This window comes from Leuresthes tenuis, unplaced genomic scaffold (genome assembly GCF_036924035.1).
Source record: "Leuresthes tenuis unplaced genomic scaffold, fLeuTen1.0.hap1 SCAF_20, whole genome shotgun sequence".
NCBI classification, from domain to species: domain Eukaryota; kingdom Metazoa; phylum Chordata; class Actinopteri; order Atheriniformes; family Atherinopsidae; genus Leuresthes; species Leuresthes tenuis.
The window spans coordinates 18636042-18653962 of NW_027325374.1; the positions used below are offsets into that span (position 1 = coordinate 18636042).

The window sequence follows — 17921 nt, forward strand, 5'->3', positions numbered from 1 at the left end:
TAAAGGAAACCTGGTATGTGTATATTACAGGAGGGGACAAAGCAGATGTGTACCAATCACTTATAGATCCCAGTTTGTGGAACAAGGACAGTAAGCATTATTTCACTGAAAAGGATCTCACTGATGGTTAGAAGCAGACAGCACCAATGTGTTTGACACACTGACACAGAGGGAAACTAGAAATAAAGCCTGAAACAATGGGAAAACAGAATAATCTTGTGACTCTATCCCCTACCTTCAAGTTCGAAGAGAAAATTCATGTATCAAATTTAAGGGGAGTGAATTGGAGTTTGAGTGGGTGCATTCTAAGCTGATTTGAGAGAAAACCCTTTTTAAGACTTTTTGCAGTGACAGTTGAATGCTTTTTTTTATGTGAATTTTATAAATGTAGAGTATCAAATGTATCTGTATTAAACTTTGGTGTTTCTATTGTAAAGCAGAAACATCCTGAACTGCAGGGCTCCAAAGAGGGCTGTATTTGTTCACTTGTTTTGGCAAAATCTCTTCGTTCTCTTTGGGTGCATTTTTTGGTTTTCAGCATTTTTCATAAAAAACGGATAATGAATTGTTACTAAAATTCACAGTTCACCGAACAAGCTGCCTGTTTTGACCGATGTTTTTTTCTCAAAGCTGTGGGACAAGCTGTGAACTGAAACTTTTTAGCAGAGGGGCTTTTTTTTCTTCTTTTTAAACTAAACAGAATGTACAAAGGAACTAAATGAAACAGGAAGTAACTAAGTCACAGAATCAGTTTCAAGATTAAACAGCAATAAAGTTGGCGAGAATACAGATCATGGAAATAGGTAAGCAAGGTAAGCATTGTAACCAAATAATGCTTAAAAGAATTTAAAACAATAATCTGTTCCTAATCTTCACTGTTACACACCTGCAGACCAATCAATCCAAAATGTCCCTTTGGTGTTCATCTAAGCTAAGATCTGGTAAATCTGAAGACTCGAGCATGATTAACTTGATTTTCTCAACTATCAAACCATTCAGTTATGTTCGTCTTATGTCTTACGTATGGTGACTTTGTGATCCTGGAAGAGACCACTGCTGTCAGGATAGGGATGCCTGATGATGAAGATGACCCCAGCCTTACGAAAAGATAAATGAATAGAAACCATGGAGCAAAAAGCTCCCTCAGTGGCAAATCCTGATGTTTTTCCTTTGATGTGTCACCCATCTCTATATTTAATACTTTGGCCATTTGTGAAACTTTAAGCATGCCTGACCTTCTCAAATTATGATTTCATCACTCAGCCCAGTTTACCTATTGCGATGTATAAGATCGGGTGCGTTACTTCCATTCATAAGACTCACTGTGACTACTGTATCTAATGTGAAATCGCTCATGTGTGAGTTTAAACAGGGTAAATTTAAGGGGATAGGAGAGGATTTTTCCCATCTTTAAATATGAAAAATGTAGGAATATTGTACTAGAATTTGCTCGTATTGCTCTGTAAAACTTATAAGGTTTATAAACCCTGTTTGTGGCAATCAAACCTTCAGTCCTTCTCATTTAGCTCTTCTGTTTATTCAGCCGTGTGAACTACACATCCTGGAGGCAGCATAGTTTATCCCCACTTCATATTTGTTGATGTCAGCCATAACACATTTGGAGTAGTGCTCTAAAGTATGTCGAAACTCACAGAGTGTAGACCACCAGCATTTCATCAGCGTCCGAAACCCAATACACAATCATCAGAGCAACGCTGATGAAACGCTTGCACATCTGTCCCTTAAATTCAAGGGTATAGCCAAGAGGTTTCCCAAAAAGGGAAACAGGTGAAAAGGCTTGGTTCTTTTCAGAGATTAAAAAAGGGAAAATTATTCCAGTGTATGCAGCAGAGGGGACTGTCTTCTGGCTGTAGTTTTAGATTCAATGAGCAGCTTCTTACCATCTGAACTAAATTGTAAAATTTCCTCTCTAATCCATAGGCCGGAAAGTTATCAGTCAGTTAACTACTGTAGTACTGATGAATACATTTTCCAATTAAGCACCTGGGAAACTGAGAGCTCTCCAGAAAGGTTTTCAATTAAGACACATTGGTATCTGTTTATAAACCTGAGGGAATCATAAGGAACGGCACTGAATAAAGCATGTGGTGTTTTTTCTTAAGCGTCCACTATCTAAATAGATTTGTTATTGGTTTTTAGTATATCATGTTGTATATATGTTGCAATGAGGCTTCAAAGCTGCATTTTGATATGCTGCGAGTTTCCACAGCTGCTACCCTGGCAGGGTCTCTGTTGGGGCTTCATGGTAATATGAAGGTAAATTAAAAAGGAGAAGAAAAACAAAGGTGTTCAAACACGCTTGCGTGTTTATCTTGTCCGTCTCTCAGGATTAGACTAATCTCTGTGTAGTGTAGGCTGGTATCACGGTTAGATCATTTTTTGGACTGGTTTAGCTTTCTGTCGTTTTATTCTAACAGAACCGTTATTTTTAGCAGCGCAACTGGCTTCCCTGTAAATCGTCAAAGCCAAAACGTAAGGACCAAAATGTCATATTTTCTAACCTAATCCAGTGAAAATGCACCCTTGACCTCTTCCTTAAGAGTGAAAGGTTCTAAAAAGAGTACTTCTGTCTCTATATATACAGTTTCAATACGAGCGGGCAGGAACAGTTGGATTAAAGTCCTGAGGAGCGAAGGGAGTCATAGTGATGAGGGTTAAATTGAATAAAAAAATCTGTTGACTCTGTTGAAAGGTGAAGCTCAAGCTAAATGAACCACAAAGAGGACACGAGTGCAAGTCACTACAGTTTTTATTTCATTTTTTGTACATGCAGTAGGACTTTTTATTGAATAAATATGATTAATTACATAACAGCATTTTTTAATAGTCTGTGGAAAAAAGTAAATAATCAATACATTTTAAATTACATATATATTATATAGCCTGAGAATCATAAAATGTGATTTTTGTTAAATCTCTACCATCACAGAGGATTGTAATTAAATTCTTTGGAAACTTCAGTTCATTCAGTGATTTCTCATAAACTGCCACGTGCTACAGTAGTGCATGAATAGATTCCTATCTGCATATATGGTTCATTCTAGGAGTAAAGCAACACAGGCTGACTGGAGAACATACAGAAGCTTTGACAGATGGTCCCCAAAAGGCTTGTCAACAGCCAGCTGTTGAATTTAAAGTCTCATCCTTGCCTGAAAGTTGATGTCCAAAATGTTTGCATATCATATTTTTTTTAGAAATCAACTGAAAGGAGACAGTAAGGGCAATGGTGACATCTGCTGGCCTTTTTTTGAAGAGTTGCCTTCATAAACAGAGTACACAAAGAAACATGAAACTATTTCATGCTATATAAATAAATCTCCTCGACCCTGAAACGGATTAAATGGGTCGAGATAACAGATAGATGGACGGACATAAATAAATGTCCTGATGGACTTCATGGCTATTAAAGAGAGTCATCCAACTAATATAGTTAAATCACATTTACAATTAAGTTGACACATAAATAACCAAAAAACAGAAACCCCAGAGTGAATATTCTGATTTGGTTCCCTACATGGGAAAACATATTGTACAGCTCACTGAGCTGAATAGACAACAAACAAGCGCTGTTATCTTCCCAGAGCAGAAGTGGTCAAACAGAGTGGATAAACCTTTAATAAATGCACTTCAAATGATTCCCCATTCGACTGCAAACACATCAGACCACCAGAGAACAAGAGTTAGCTAGCTAAGTTTGAGGTGTATATAGTCCTCTTGGCTGCCTCAATGATATTGGAATCACATGAGGTTTCAGTATGATGACTATATCAAACAGCTACGCTACATTTTTCAGAGGTTCCACATACCTTTAAAGCAACAAATTCATTTCCCTAAAAACAATGGATGCAAATCCTTAAATCCCTCATGAGACAATTTCATATAATATTGCAAAGTGCATAAATATGACACAAAGGCCCACCGTGTTCCATTTAAACTTTTCATTGTAATAGATTTTAGTCTCTATTCTTCTGGTCACATTCAGGATCCTGTGTGAGGGTAGTAAAAGAGCATGCTTTACCTAGCTGCTCCTGATTACTCAGAGGCTCATCATCCTCCCTGTTTGAACTTTCCATCCTTTTCCCTCCATTTCTTCTATCAAACTCTGCTGTAATCTGAGCCAAAGTCTTGCCCTTTGTCTCTGGTAAGGTTCGCCCAAAAAACACAGCAGACACCAAGCACACGACCAGGAAAGGCAGAAAGCAGTAGTTACCCAGGTTGTTTACAATGAAAGGGAACAACATTCCAACCATGAACAGGTTGATCCACATGAGGGAGCCGGCGATCATGTAGGCCGCTGGACGAGCTGCATGGTCGAAGATCTCAGCTGGTAAAATCCCCGTTACCCCCGCGGGACCCAAGCCGAAGCTGAGGATGTAGGCAAACACACATGCCATGCTCAGGTATGGCATCCCTGCCACCCCTTGGCTTTGAAGGATAAGAGCTACAGTGAAGACTATACTCCAAAGAGACATAAGACTGTACCCCCCAATGAGAAGGTATCTGCGGCCCACACATTCAATCAGGAAGTTACTCAGAATGGCAGCAGTTAGCTCTGATGCTCCCGTTCCAATGGTGACATACTGCATTTTCTCTGGTGGGATCCCCGCCTCGAGGAATATGTAGGATGCATAGAAATAGATTGAATCATTGCCACAGAGCATCATGGCACTGCTAGCAGTCATCACTGTCCTGAGTTGGGATTGTAGGTCACGATCCTTAATCAGGGACCAAAGCGTCTTGGAAGGAGCTGAGGAACCAGAACTTAGGGCTGCTGACATTTGATGTTGCTCATGCAGCATCTCCTCCATCTCCAAGGCGGGAACCTTCCCACCGCGGAGTCTTCCAAGAGCCTGGACACACGCTTCCCTATCTCCGCGGTCAATGAGAAGGTATCTGGGGCTTTCTGGGAACCAGGGTAGGGTAACCAGCTGGATTAACGCTGGCAAAGTATTACTGGCTAGTAAGTAGGGCCAAAGAGGCTCTGTTCCAAGTAACTCAGTGAGTCCCACAACCTGACCCATGAAGATCCCAAATGCAGTGAAAACAGCAGAGGAAAAAGTCACAGCACCCCTGAGATGTTTGGGAGCACTTTCTCCGAAGTACATAGGCTGGATGTTCATGCTGACACCGGAGTTGATCCCCACCAGAAAACGAGCAAGGATGATCATCTCAAAGGATTTTGCCACCTTGCATGTCAGCATGAACACGGCCCCAACAAGCAGGAAGGAGTTGTTCAAAAGCAGGGACTTTTTCCTACCAAAGCGAACCGCCATTGGCCCTGCAAGCAAAGCTCCAAGCAGCCCGCCCAGGGAGAAAGCCGACACGATGACAGTCCACAACAGGGTCACCTGAGCGACGTCCAAGCTTTTGCCCCAGCGCTCCGTGTAGGTGTCATTGATGAAGCTCTGGATGTAGGTGGTGGGAGCATTGATGATTGAGAGATTGTAGCCATACTGGAAGGTGCCTCCTATGGCAGCAGAGCACACAGTCAGAGCAAGGGTTCTTGGACTGCCTGAAGACTTGCCGATTTCTTCTGATTCATTTTCCCTCGTGGAGTTCATCAGCTTGCCGACTGTCACACGTGTATCCTGTAATCTTTATCTCATCACAGAAGTCAGAGGTAGCATGTGGTCGTTTACCTTTGTTGTAGGAAATGTATCATACAGACTGTCTTTTGTTCTGTGTGTCCAGCTCCACACTGACCTTATCTGTTTCATCTGCCCACATCCATTGCATAAGAAGGCAAAGCAATATTTCTAACGGCGGTAATCAATTGAAAATTTCTTCCTAAGTATGAGCTGTCAGGCGACTTTATGACAGTCGATTCCACAGGTATTATTGCAGCGACCCCCGTTGTTAACTCGACAGAAAGGTTTTAACAGTAACGTTGCATGTAATTATGCATTAATACACATGTTAAAACGACTATGATATTAAACTTCCCTAGCAAAGATAACGAGGATGTAAACTGCTCTAGTATGTTGTATTCCAACCTGGAAGTCAAGCCTGAGGACATAAAATTTCCAATTCGTGCACGTTTCAGAGCGCTTGAGGCTTGTTCCTGCCTTTGCGAAGTGCAGGCTGTTGATTGGCTTACACATAGTGGATACATTACGTCATCTCCCGGTGACTATAGTGTTGCGTCCAAGTGAAAAATGTAAGTCTACGCCACTAATCTGTTTAGTATCTCTTTTTTTCCTTATATGCGTGGCGGGTAAATGGAACCCCGATAAGCCAGAGTCGTAATAGGTGTGATATTTTGGTTTTAAACGCCACGTGCATTTAACCGGTGCCGAATATGCTATTATTAGCTATTTAGCTAATGCTAATACGATTCAATATTTGGTGTGCTAGCATAACAAGTTATGGCAAAAAATGTTGACTTGGATCTGTGAGGGACACCTACAATACCAGTAGGACAACATCTGGTTTTCCTATCAGTTTTAATCAACAGTAGCAGAGGAAATATCACGGAGAGAATAATTACATAAAGAGCAACACATTGGTTTGGAAAGTATGATTAAATGAAAGGATCCTAACTCGGGAGCCCAGGTTTCCTTTCGGGATACTAACCTTACAGAAAATCACTGCAGTGTATACACGAAGAGCATTACAGGGATATAGTTATTACAGAAAAGTAGGCACACCAAGGACAGCTAAAAGAAGAAAGAGGTTGAGAATAATGTACAGTATCGTGGCAGTGGGCTAATATTAAACACGTGGTTCGGTACAAGACAGGAGGAATGAACAGATTTCACACCTTGACACTATAAGAATGCTGATGTAGACAAACTAGAGGGACAACTGCAATCAAACACACAAAACACAAATTTAGGTTTAGTCTTCTGATGTGAAAATATAAGGGTAACTGAGTGAGAAGACAAATTTTCACAGTTGCAAATCCAACTAAGCCAAAGTAAACAACCGGTGTACCCGAGCGGGTCAAAGAGTTTAGTTTATGCAGCTTCATGCAGGTCTGAGGGGTGTGTGGAGAAGTGAGATTAGTGGCTTGGCGAGCTACATTGAGCGAAAAGTCTGACTTTTTAAGCTGCTCCAGAGCAGTTTGGGTTCAGAGTTTTTGGTTAAATTCTCTTCTAATGAAGGGAGTGTCGGGTGATTGCCATATTTTGTGTGGAAGAAGCGTCAAATGGCCTGTAAAACGCCCAATGTGAGCTCGCACGGAGCCTGTGGAGGAACGCCTGAGTTAACAAAGTCTCTCAGTGATCATCTTCCTCTATCTCCTCCATTTCTTTGCAGGCCGGGTTGTTAAGGGCTGTTCTGTGCACTTTCCTTTCATTCTTCTGTTACAGTAGGACAGACCACACTTAAAAAGAACTGCACTTAGTAAATAAAAGTCTCTGGTTTCTAAATTGTAAAGCCACAGCAGCCCACTCGCTGCTCCTGTTTGGGACGAGGAAAATCGCTGTTTTTGGAGGCTTTGAGGTTACAGATGGTCTGCTCCAGCCTGTTGAAAAGTGCGTCTGACAGAGGGGTAGTGCTGTGAAAATATTCTACAGTGGACATATACTTAAACTGCTGGTGATTTTTGAAAATGGCTAAAATATAATAGTGTTACTGAGCCCATTTGTTCATATTCAGATTCTTCATATCCTTTCCTTATGAACTGTGCGTCTGCCTCATGTCGGTAGGAAATCTCTGCCTACTGATACCACAACTTTTCATCGTTATTAACTCAGTACTGGTCATTTAATTTGATTTATTTCTATTTTTTGGGGAGGAAACCCTACATGGCAATGATAGTTCCTGTTATACGCAGACCATTGATTTTACATGGGTTCTTTTGCATTCTATAAAGATGATCGAATTTATGTCACCCAGGAGTGATGTAAGGCACTTTAAAATCTGACTCCTCTCTCTTCACCCAACAGGGCGCCTTCACCAACAAAGAGGAAGGAGGATGACAAGAGTAAACAGCGTGGCAAGGAGAAGTCAGGATCCACAAAAGACAGAGCGGACAAAGACCGCGGAAGAGACAAGAACCGGTCCCGACGCAGCGCTTCCAGCGGCAGCAGCAGGTCAGCAGCTTCTCTCAGGAAGTAAAACTGTGGCACACATTTGTGTCGTCTCCCCTTTGCCTGGAGTACTGTTTATTTTATCTTTTTTATTACTTTGAGCGAGCTCACTTAGCCGATCGATCCCACGGTGAAATGTGATGCGTTGTTTAGGTCCAGCTCCAGCAGCAGCAGCAGCTCAGGTTCCAGCTCGGGCTCGTCCAGCGGCTCCAGCTCCTCTGCCTCCAGCCACTCGGGCTCCTCCAGCTCCCGTTCCTCTTCCTCTTCATCCTCATCGTCCTCGCCGAGCCCCAGCCGACAGCGCCACAACAACAGACGGCGCTCGCGCTCAAAGTACGGACCCGGTTACTGTGATGTGGATAAAAACTTAGATATGTCATGGAATAATAGCTGATTTTTGCTAACTCTTATACTTGATTTTGATCATTTAGTGTTTGTGTAAAAAGAGTTTATTCTCTGCATGCAGCTTTCAAAGAGTTTTGGAGGAGAGCATTTTATAGATTGTTAAATTAAAGGTAAATGTCCCTGTAGGTCAAAATCAGCAAAGAAGGATGACCGGGATCGGCGACGTAGGAGCCCCACACCCAAACCTACCAAGGTCTACCTGGGCCGACTGACCAGAAATGTCATCAAGGTAAACTGGGAACCACAAATGCTGCTTTTACTGCAGCACTTTGGGTTTAGACTGTGTCTTAATACATTTTGTGTGAGTGTCAGTATTCACATTTTTTCAAAAGAAATCCTCACAAATCTATACAGACAGGAAAAAATACAACATAAAGAATGAAGGGGGGAAAAAATGATGGGAAGAGTAATGGACTGAACTGTGCTGTGAACCAGCTAATTCCCTTCCTTCTCTTCCTTTACAAAGGAGCACATCCAGGAGATTTTCTCCACCTATGGCAAGATCAAGATGATTGACATGCCAATGAACCGTCTCCACCCTCATCTGTCCAAAGGCTACGCTTACGTGGAGTTTGAGAGCCCCGAAGAGGCAGAGAAGGCCCTTAAGCACATGGACGGAGGTGGGAGGAAGAAGAGGAGTATGTACATGAAAGACTGTTATGGGATGTGAGGCTGAAGGTAAAGCTTCACTCTCACTGATGTGTTTCAGGTCAGATCGACGGTCAGGAAATCACAGTCACAGCTGTGCTGGCTCCCATAGTACGCCCCCCGCCTCGCAGGCTGTCCCCTCCCCGCAGGATGCCTCCTCCACCCCCGATGTGGAGGCGGACTCCACCCAGAATGAGGAGAAGGTAATCGGCACGGGACGAGTTTGAATACTTTAAATTCTGTTGTGTCATTCAGGAACATTTCTATTTTAGCATTCTGAAAATCAGTAAGTGGACATTCCACATCAAGTTGACCTAATTTTGCTTATTTCATTTCCATAATTCGTTCTGTAGGATGGAGATGCTCAAAATTCAGTTTTACATTAGTTTTATCTGTATTCATAGCTTCCAGTAGCTTCCTGTTTCTTACAACATGGGATTTTTCCATCAAGGCTCAGAAATATGAACTGGATGTCATTACTTTCATGATGTAAGTCTAAAAAGTTTGTTTGTAGAGCACAATTCATACACATGGTTCCCTGAGGTTCTCAGAGTTGGTTTATATGGCTCCAACATGTCAGAGATGTACTTTGGTGCTAGACCATGAAGAGACTTGCACACAAGCAGAGCTGTTTTAAAGTCTTTTCTCTGAGTGACAGGAAGCCAGTGCAGAGACCTGAGCACTGGACTAATATGGTCGTATTTCCTGGTTCTGGACAGTACTCAGCAGCAGCATTCTGGATGTACTGCAGCTGTCTTACAGCCTGTTTAGAGCCCAGTGAGCAGGCCGTTGCAATAGCCGATGGAAGCTATAGTAGCTGATGTAATGATGGATTGTGCAATACAAGCACCTTTTTTTATATTTTTTTTTTATCCAGGCTTAGCTTATTTATTCATTCATGGAGTCCTTTTCCATTTGGATGTGACTGTTCACAGCAAAGATCCCTACCAAAGTAGTCAAGCTGTCCAGAACTGTATGTACCAGATGATGCATGAACCAGGAAAAGTATCATTGAGACTGGAGGTGTGTGTAGCATCCTGACTATAACAGCGGCAGCACAGTTTAAACAACGCATAACGATACCCAGCCCCCCTGGTGAACTATCCAGAACATCAGCATGTGAGGCTGAAGGTACTGAGCCGTACTGTGTGTGCTGGTGGAAGTTCATCCTTTCAGCTGACCTGTATGCTGCTCCCTCATCGTTCCCTACTATTTCGGACACATAGATACCCACAGTATTCATATCAGCACAACAAGGAGCCTCATCTATTCCCATCATGTTGTTAAGAAAAGCACAATGATTTCCAGCTGCGTCACCTGCTGCCTCCTGCCTGCTCTGAGACCCCGCGCCTCTGCAACCCCCCCCCTCACATCTCCAGCTGAAAGCCTCCAGCTGCGAGCTGCTTGTGTGAACAGCAGCTGTGGAAAAATACTGGATCGAGTTGTCAGCGCATTCTCCCGAATACGTCGAGGCTCAGGAAAGCGCGCATGAAGAAGGCTTTGGTTGCATGAAACTGCTTTCGATTCAGTCTGTGTGATCAGCTTCTTTCATCTTAAGTAGTTTTGATGCTGATTCCATGCAAAAGAAGCAGAATAATTAAAAACATTATTTCCACGGTTTGCTGCGGTTATGGGAACAAAAAGCAGGAATGAATCCTGAGAAAGGAGACAAGCTTCTTTGGAAATGAAGGTCCATAAATAAGGAGGAAGCAGGCCAAGAATAGCCTTTTAATTCAGAACATAACGGTAACTGACAAAGCTGTAACCAACACGAGCAGTTTAAGAGATTCAGAATTAGTGATTAATCTCTGTGGTAGTTACCACTTGATTCTGACAAAAAATATCTAATTTCAGCTTTCTTTTGTTACAAGTTGAGGTGTAAAAGTGAAGAAATCATCTAATTGTTTTAAGATCCCTGGATTTTAAAGCTGAGAATCTAATGAAATGTCTTTTTTTTTAGGTCCCGGTCTCCTCGAAGACGTTCTCCGGTACGGCGCAGATCTCGATCGCCAGGCCGCCGCCGTCACCGCTCGCGCTCCAGTTCCAACTCCTCCCGCTAATGGTTGGGAGACCCCTTCAAACCCCCCCCCCCCCCCCCTCATTTAATCCCTTCGATTCAGTGCGACCAAACAAACAGGAAAGAGATAGCAGTGTTTGTGTGGTAAAGTGATGAGAACACAGGCACCAAAACCACCCCTGCATCTCCCAGAGGACCCATTTAGCCCGTGTTTTACACAAACACACACTTGAAACACAGATTTCTAACCGTCTGAATGAGCGATAACTGTTTTAGCTGTTTGCTGTTGGGCACTGGTTGCCACACAGTGGCCTGCAGGCTTAATAAAGCCCTTTTTATACAGTAGTTTGGCTTAACTTTTGATAAATATGTTTTCTTTTATGTAGTCGTTTACAGCACCAGTGCTGGTGCAGCAGTGTGTAGTTTAAAAAAAAATTATAATAATAATTAAAATGATTTTTGTGTCAAATTTAAGAAAAAAAAATACTAAAAAATGTAGCTAGTAATCCTAAAGTCCTACATAAAACATTCACTTGTAAAACAATATCGCAGTGTATATATAACAAAAAACCTAGTTGGCAACAGTTTGTAGTTGCTTTTTATGTAACTTTTTTGTACATTCAAATCTAAACAGTATTGCATAGATCCTCTTAAATGTGAAGCTGTTCAGCAGGCTTTGTTAAAGCAGACCGAGAGGAGTCCAATAACATTTTTTGGGGTCTCGAGATTTGTACGGCTTTAAGCCGCCGTTTCTGTTTAAAGCGAGCGCGTTGGTCCATGTCTGACCCCTGCTGCAGGAAGTGAAAGTGGTCGGTCGGGGGAAGACACGACCGCATCACACTTTCACAACTTCTTCTTTGGGCTGCTGTTGTGCCACATCCAGGCTATTTGGTGAAGCCGATGTTTCACTTTGAAATGAGTTGATCCATAAATGATGGAGTTGGACCCACAGGCAGCTTTTCCCAGCTGCCGCCATCATATATTTGATGGTCCACAGCATGAGGCAAATATTCTGCTGGTTGATGTTGGCGTCTGTGTTCTCATCCCTTCGGTTTTATAACTATCCAACGGTATAGTATGGTTCTTAGTGTTTTGACTTTTTAGTGCTGCCCCGTGTCATTTTAAGATGACCCCAGTCTTTGTTAAGGGAGGTGGAAAAGAACGTCTACAAAATAGCTGTGAAAAGCTAATAGCTGATCCTTTCCTGGTCCAAGAGGCCAGGATGATATTGATGCCGAAAAATCGAGCCACATTACAGAATTTAGCAGTCTGACTGCTACTTTAGCCTCACCACTTACTGTGAATTACTAAGGCAGCTGTACAAATGAGTGACTTTGAGTGACATCAGTCTGCAGCGATGCCCCACAAGTTTCTCTTCTTTTCTCCACCTCCTCCTCTTAATTCAGAAGTCTGCGGGTTTAAGTTGTGGGAATGGGTGTTGTTTTCTTGCTTTCCTCAGTAATGGCCTGTGTGTCTTGTTCATGTGTGCACGTGTCATATTTTGCATAGCAGGCAATGAGTGCTGCAAACCTTACGGCTGAGACAATAAACTAATTGTGTAAAAGGGTTTTGTCATGTCTGATTTCAACACATCTTCCCATTATTCAGGCCAGTTTAGCTATTTTAAGCCTCTTATCTTTAGAAGGAGGAATATTGGGCTTCTGTGACGGCTCGAATTCTTTGAGGCAAGTATGTCACCTACGAAGAGCGTTCTTCATCAGTCAGGTTCCAACTTTAACATACAGTAGTCTGCAAATGATCCTTTTTTTTTCCCAGTTTCCCCCTTAAGGTTCAATGGGAATCTGATCTGGACATGTCTTTCCTTTCTAAAGTTTCTTGGTCAAACTATATGTTTCCCTTTTGCAGCCTTTCCATTTTGTTTGTCCCTAAATTTTAAACAGCTACGTGGGAACAACCAACATGTTTTGCCACCCTCCCAAGTTGAATGACCTTCTTAAAGCAGTTTGTCCTCCTTTCCATTGTTTCCACTGGCAGCTCTTGCTGGGACCTTGTTTCCTGTCCACCAGCCCACTGCAACAGTTCATTAAGCTCTACAAGCGTAAACCGCAGACCCATTGACATATTTAGACTTGTGAAATACGTGATCCTATCATTTTTTACTCTTTTTCTGGGGGGAAAAAAGCCAAATATGTAATTTAAATATTTTCATAGCCAGAAGGTTCAGCTGTTAAATAAAAGGGTTTTGTGTCTGAATAGCTAGAGAACATTCTCAAAGTGTGATGATTCCATCATTTTTGCCAGGGGTTCTATGTGTGTTTCTGTGCTTCTTTTTCCTCTCAAACAAGACGAGTTTGGCTTCCAATACTTTTCTAACTGTAATTTCGCAAATAATTATGTGTGAATTCGACCGAAAGCAGCAGCTAACTGGCTCTGTTGGATACCCATGCAGAGAATAAAATCAAAAATGTCAAATAAAATCGTGTTGGTTCACAAAATAAGCTGTTGAGAGAGCCTTGAGGTGTTGGTAGACTTTGTTAAGTCACACGCTGGCTGTCTCTACGCTCTTTGTGGCTTCCAATTTGCAGTTCTAGCGTAGTATACGAAAATAATACTGTTTTTCTCCTATGACTCGTAAATAAATGATTCTGTAGCTGTTTTCACAACTTGAAGGTGTCCCTAAGTGTAACTCCACAACAAACACAGAGATTTTTCATGAGAAATCAACTATGGTCTACATTTAGGACTTATGTTAACCAGAACCTTATTGTTTTGAGATACACGTCCCTAAACAGAGCCAAAACCCAAAAGAGAAACAGAGTTCTGGGTGTATATCTTGGCTGTAGAAGCTTACATGTAGAGACACAGATCGTATCCCTCTCTTTGTGGGAGCCCCTTTAATCGATCAGGTGTTGTTTGCTGCTGTATGAAGGTTAAAGATAATTAGATTGCAAATTTAAGGCATATCGGTCACACCTTATCTTGTTTTGTTTGTGCCCTGGCTGCCTCAAAGGCTTGAAAACGGACCCATATCAATCCAGCCTGGTTTTTGTTTCATACACCAAATGCTGCAATAGGGCTCATTTACATTCCTATAATGTGAAAATAAAGGCTGTTGGTATGATTTATTTTTCCTGACGATGATCTTCACATGTTTTTAGTAAATTTTTCAACTAAGTCGAGCCTTTGATGTGATGTTGGATATTTAGGATATTCTAAGGTCTTTGCAGGTATCTTTAAAAATGGCCCCAAACCATTCAGCTTGGAGTGTGGCAAAAGATGTTGGTTGTTCTAAGTCAGCTGTGTCTGACATTTGGAGCAAGCACAAACAAAATGGGAACGTTGTAAAAGGGGAACATACAGGTCGACCAGGAAAGAAGAGACGGAGAACTCCAATAGATGTGCCTGAATATTGAAAAAGTAGAATAAAACAAATGGAAAACAAATGGGCAGAAACAGGAGTCAGTGTTTGTGACTGAACTGTTAGAAACCAGCTGAAGGAACTGGGTTTTTTCCAACCAGAAAAGCCAAATGGTTACAGTGGGCTGAGGAGAAGCTGTCATGGACTGCATCTGTGGACTGTCCAGTGACTGCTTGAAGAAAACAAGCACATAACGGGGTTGATGTCAGGTGAAGGACCAGGAGATGGCAGTCATTACCGCTACAGTAAATGCACAGGTGGACTCTTGACATTCCGTCATTTGAAAGCAGGTTCGGTGGTGCTAAAGGAATTTTTTTTTCAGGATGATAACCAATCTTGCCACTTAGCAAAGAGCACTTAAACTTTTCTTCAAGACATGTCAACTCAACGACACGACCAGCAAACAGTCCAGATCTCAGTCAGACTGTAAATTTATGGTGGAAATAGGAAAAAAAAAATAGTCCAAAGCCTCATCCTGCAAAGTTTATCTGTCAGCTGCTACACAGGCTGGAACCTGATTGATGAAAGGATATTATCGTCATCAGTCAAGTCCTCGTCTCAAAAAAATTTAAGCTGTCATTAAAGCCAGAGGAGGTGCAACAAAGTACTAATTGTGATTTTTTTATTTTTTTGATTCAATCATTTTTTCATTCGTGTTTTGCAAAGCCAGAATGTTCAGCCATTAAATAAAATTGTTTTGGGTCAATTGCATGCTATAAAAACATTTAAATGTCAGCGAAGTTCCACCTTTAAAGAGACTTTAAAAGTCCCAGAAAGCCTGTTGAACTAAAGGTCACTAAAGGTCACCAGTACCAACAAATGATGCTGTAATAAATGCACTGACACAGCAATAAATAGAAAAGATTTATTGTTTTGCCAAAAGAGCATCTCTATATATATATATATATTAGACATTTTCACTTTATGTAGTAGATAATTCATTCAAACCAACACCACAAAATTACGCCCCCCTGCAGCGGCCACACTCCGTCCTTGAGGCTGCCCTTTTTTCGCTTTAAACTCACAGCAGTCTTTTTCTTACATTTGCTCTCGGAGGTCGTGTGGTCGTCTCATTCACAGCAGAATGTTGGATGAGCAACACCCGGGTTTGTGGGCCTGCACATTAGTGTTTAGCATCCGTGTGTTCTTGGCTGGAAGGAGGATCCAACAGGTCCTTGAATCCTAGTTTCTGTAGAGGCTCCTTGGCCATGAGCTGACTGGAAAACACAAGACGACATGGAAATTTACAAATTGGTAGACATCAGCCAAACGATTTTCACAGTACCGGACTAAAAACTGACAGTCTTTAGGAGTCTAACTGGAGTCTAGGGCTTCGGATCATGTCAAACGTGTTTAATATTATCGCAGGTCGCAGTGACGTAACACAACCAACAACCAATAGATGAGCACTGACAAAATCGGAAACAGGAAAGCAGACAGTCAATAACAAACATGTCAGCGGACGTAGAAGAACGAGCAATATTCTGTGGCCTTTTCTCTTCTTTTTGTTGGGTTTTTCACTACAAACCACTGCACAGACAAGAGCAGCTGTAGCTAAAAGCTACTTCTCCTCCATTTTTGTAAAACTTCTGCTGAGCATGATGGGGGAAAAAAAAAATCTAGTTGTAGTCTTGTAAAAAGTGACCCTACAAGATTCACAGTCTTTGTCAAATCTTTAGTCTGAGGCTCGTCTGGGACTAAAAACTCTAAACACGAGTCTTTAGATGTGAGCTGATAGTCTCTCAGAGTCTTTTCTAAGTCTTCTCAAAGTCTGGTGTGTGGGTAGCATAAGGGAGCAGCGCTTTTCTTCGGCTTTCTTACTGGTCCATCCTGCACGACAGGTAATCTTTGGACTGCAGTCTGCACTTGGAGTTGTCGTGGTGGTTCTCTCTCAGACACTTCATGAACTTCTCTTTGAAGTCTTTACATTCGCCTGAAACAACAGTAAATCAAATATCAGCCTGACTGTCCAACCATGCCATTAGAATGTTTATTTATTCATAGTTTATTTTGTCTTTTTTGCAGTCACAGCTGTCCAAGTGGTGTTAAACTGTTAAAAATAAGTAGTTTTGGTTCTCAACGTTGTCATATTTTCAACCACGGAAATAAACTGGGATTTAAGCAGAATTTTAAATCTATACTTTAAACTCTCTTTTAGTCACTTAAAACTAGACCAAAAATGATTATGTTTCCAAGAATAATACGTATATTTTGGTCCCTAAAATTACTCCTACGGACGTCTACAGACATTTTTGCTTAGTCGTGGCCGGTGTTTCACAGGTGAAACTAGTTTAATTAGTCCCGAGTAACAGGTGTCTCGTGAAGCTGCTACAAGGAGCTAGCATCGTAAATATAAGATATTATACTGTAGTAAGGTCCTGGTCTCGTCGTGTCACAGTAAACGTCTCAATATGTTCTGCTTCGTGAAAGAAAGACAAAAAACAACGAAGTAATGACATTTTACAGGTGGGACGACAATATTTTGTTTAATTTGATAGTAACTCCGTTTTTCACACTCGATAATGACAGGAAAAGCTAAGCTAGCAAGATGCGACGACCTGTGCAGTTCATTTATAATTTTAAGTTGATTTTATTTATTCGTCCACATATTTGTTTCTATAGAAGCATGTCTGTCGATATTGCTTCGATATATAACTATTAGACTTGGAAACCATGCTGGTGAGCGGTGTAAAATGCGAAATAACAACTAAATGCTCACACCCGCGAAAAATGTCCTTATTGTCAAAGGTGTATTGGGCCCCATGCTACAATACAAATGTAACATCTGACAATAATAACGTACGTAAACCGAAGCCATTATAAAGACAAGGGACTGGAAAACCCACATTTAATTTCTCCAAGTGCCTTGTAACATTGATATCCTACATTCATAATCAATCACACCACTTAAAAAATTTGTTGAAACACATCAAATTGTTATTTCAAAATGCGTCACCGAAGTGTTATTTAACCAAACAGGCACGAACGGCTGTCTTCACTCACCAAAATGATCCAGAGGGAACGAGCCCTTGTCGGGAGCCCGAGGTTTAAAACTCTTTGAGCCGAAATTCATAGCAGTGGACATGTTGCTGTGTTTTTATGAAGAAAAAGTTCAAAATGCGGTTAGTCCTCCTTATACTACGATTATCTCCCTAAATGACCCGGTGTCGCACAAATATGACGTTTTGTTTTGGGGCCGGACGCTGCTGCCAGGCATTAGTAATCGATTGGATGATAACGATGGTTGAACAGACTTTAATAATGAACCACAGTCTATATGCCATCGATGATGCTGTTGGTTTAATTTGTTTTATGTAAATACACTCTCAATCAATAGAATATATAGAACCTTAATCCATAAAATTAACATATAGAGCTAGCAATAAAGTTGGAAAAAAAGTTTTTTAGTTTTTTTTAA

At 41.5% G+C, this 17921-nt stretch overlaps 2 protein-coding genes and 1 pseudogene across 2 annotated transcripts; 1 reads left to right on the forward strand and 2 right to left on the reverse strand.

The window, feature by feature from the left end:
- Positions 1–2825: 2825 nt before the first annotated feature.
- On the reverse strand, positions 2826–5749 carry LOC140278766 (solute carrier family 2, facilitated glucose transporter member 11 pseudogene; annotated as a pseudogene).
- Positions 5750–6093: 344 nt separating this feature from the next.
- On the forward strand, positions 6094–11469 carry LOC140278619 (RNA-binding protein with serine-rich domain 1-like). Its single transcript, XM_072373665.1, has 7 exons — positions 6094–6178; positions 7911–8057; positions 8208–8387; positions 8586–8688; positions 8926–9079; positions 9169–9310; positions 11068–11469. Coding segments are annotated over exons 1-7 (828 nt in total). The 5' UTR covers positions 6094–6176; the 3' UTR covers positions 11168–11469.
- Positions 11470–15354: 3885 nt separating this feature from the next.
- Positions 15355–17684, reverse strand: cox19 (cytochrome c oxidase assembly factor COX19). The gene is made up of 3 exons (XM_072373277.1): positions 17507–17684; positions 16325–16436; positions 15355–15720 (listed from the first exon to the last, which is right to left on the reverse strand). The coding sequence occupies exons 1-3, from the start codon at positions 17586–17588 to the stop codon at positions 15627–15629; spliced, it is 288 nt and encodes a 95-aa protein (XP_072229378.1). The 5' UTR covers positions 17589–17684; the 3' UTR covers positions 15355–15626.
- Positions 17685–17921: the final 237 nt, after the last annotated feature.

What these genes read in the sequence shown, in the direction of transcription:
- LOC140278619 (XM_072373665.1), top strand. An exon ending in AGACGGCGCTCGCGCTCAAA is followed by an intron (nt 8,388 to 8,585) that starts GTACGGACCCGG and finishes ATGTCCCTGTAG; the next exon opens with GTCAAAATCAGCAAAGAAGG. An exon ending in CCTTAAGCACATGGACGGAG is followed by an intron (nt 9,080 to 9,168) that starts GTGGGAGGAAGA and finishes GATGTGTTTCAG; the next exon opens with GTCAGATCGACGGTCAGGAA.
- cox19 (XM_072373277.1), bottom strand. Translation starts at nt 17,588, where the DNA reads ATGTCCACTGCTATGAATTTCGGCTCAAAGAGTTTTAAACCTCGGGCT. An exon ending in GTTCCCTCTGGATCATTTTG is followed by an intron (nt 16,437 to 17,506) that starts GTGAGTGAAGAC and finishes CTGTTGTTTCAG; the next exon opens with GCGAATGTAAAGACTTCAAA. An exon ending in CTGTCGTGCAGGATGGACCA is followed by an intron (nt 15,721 to 16,324) that starts GTAAGAAAGCCG and finishes TGTGTTTTCCAG; the next exon opens with TCAGCTCATGGCCAAGGAGC.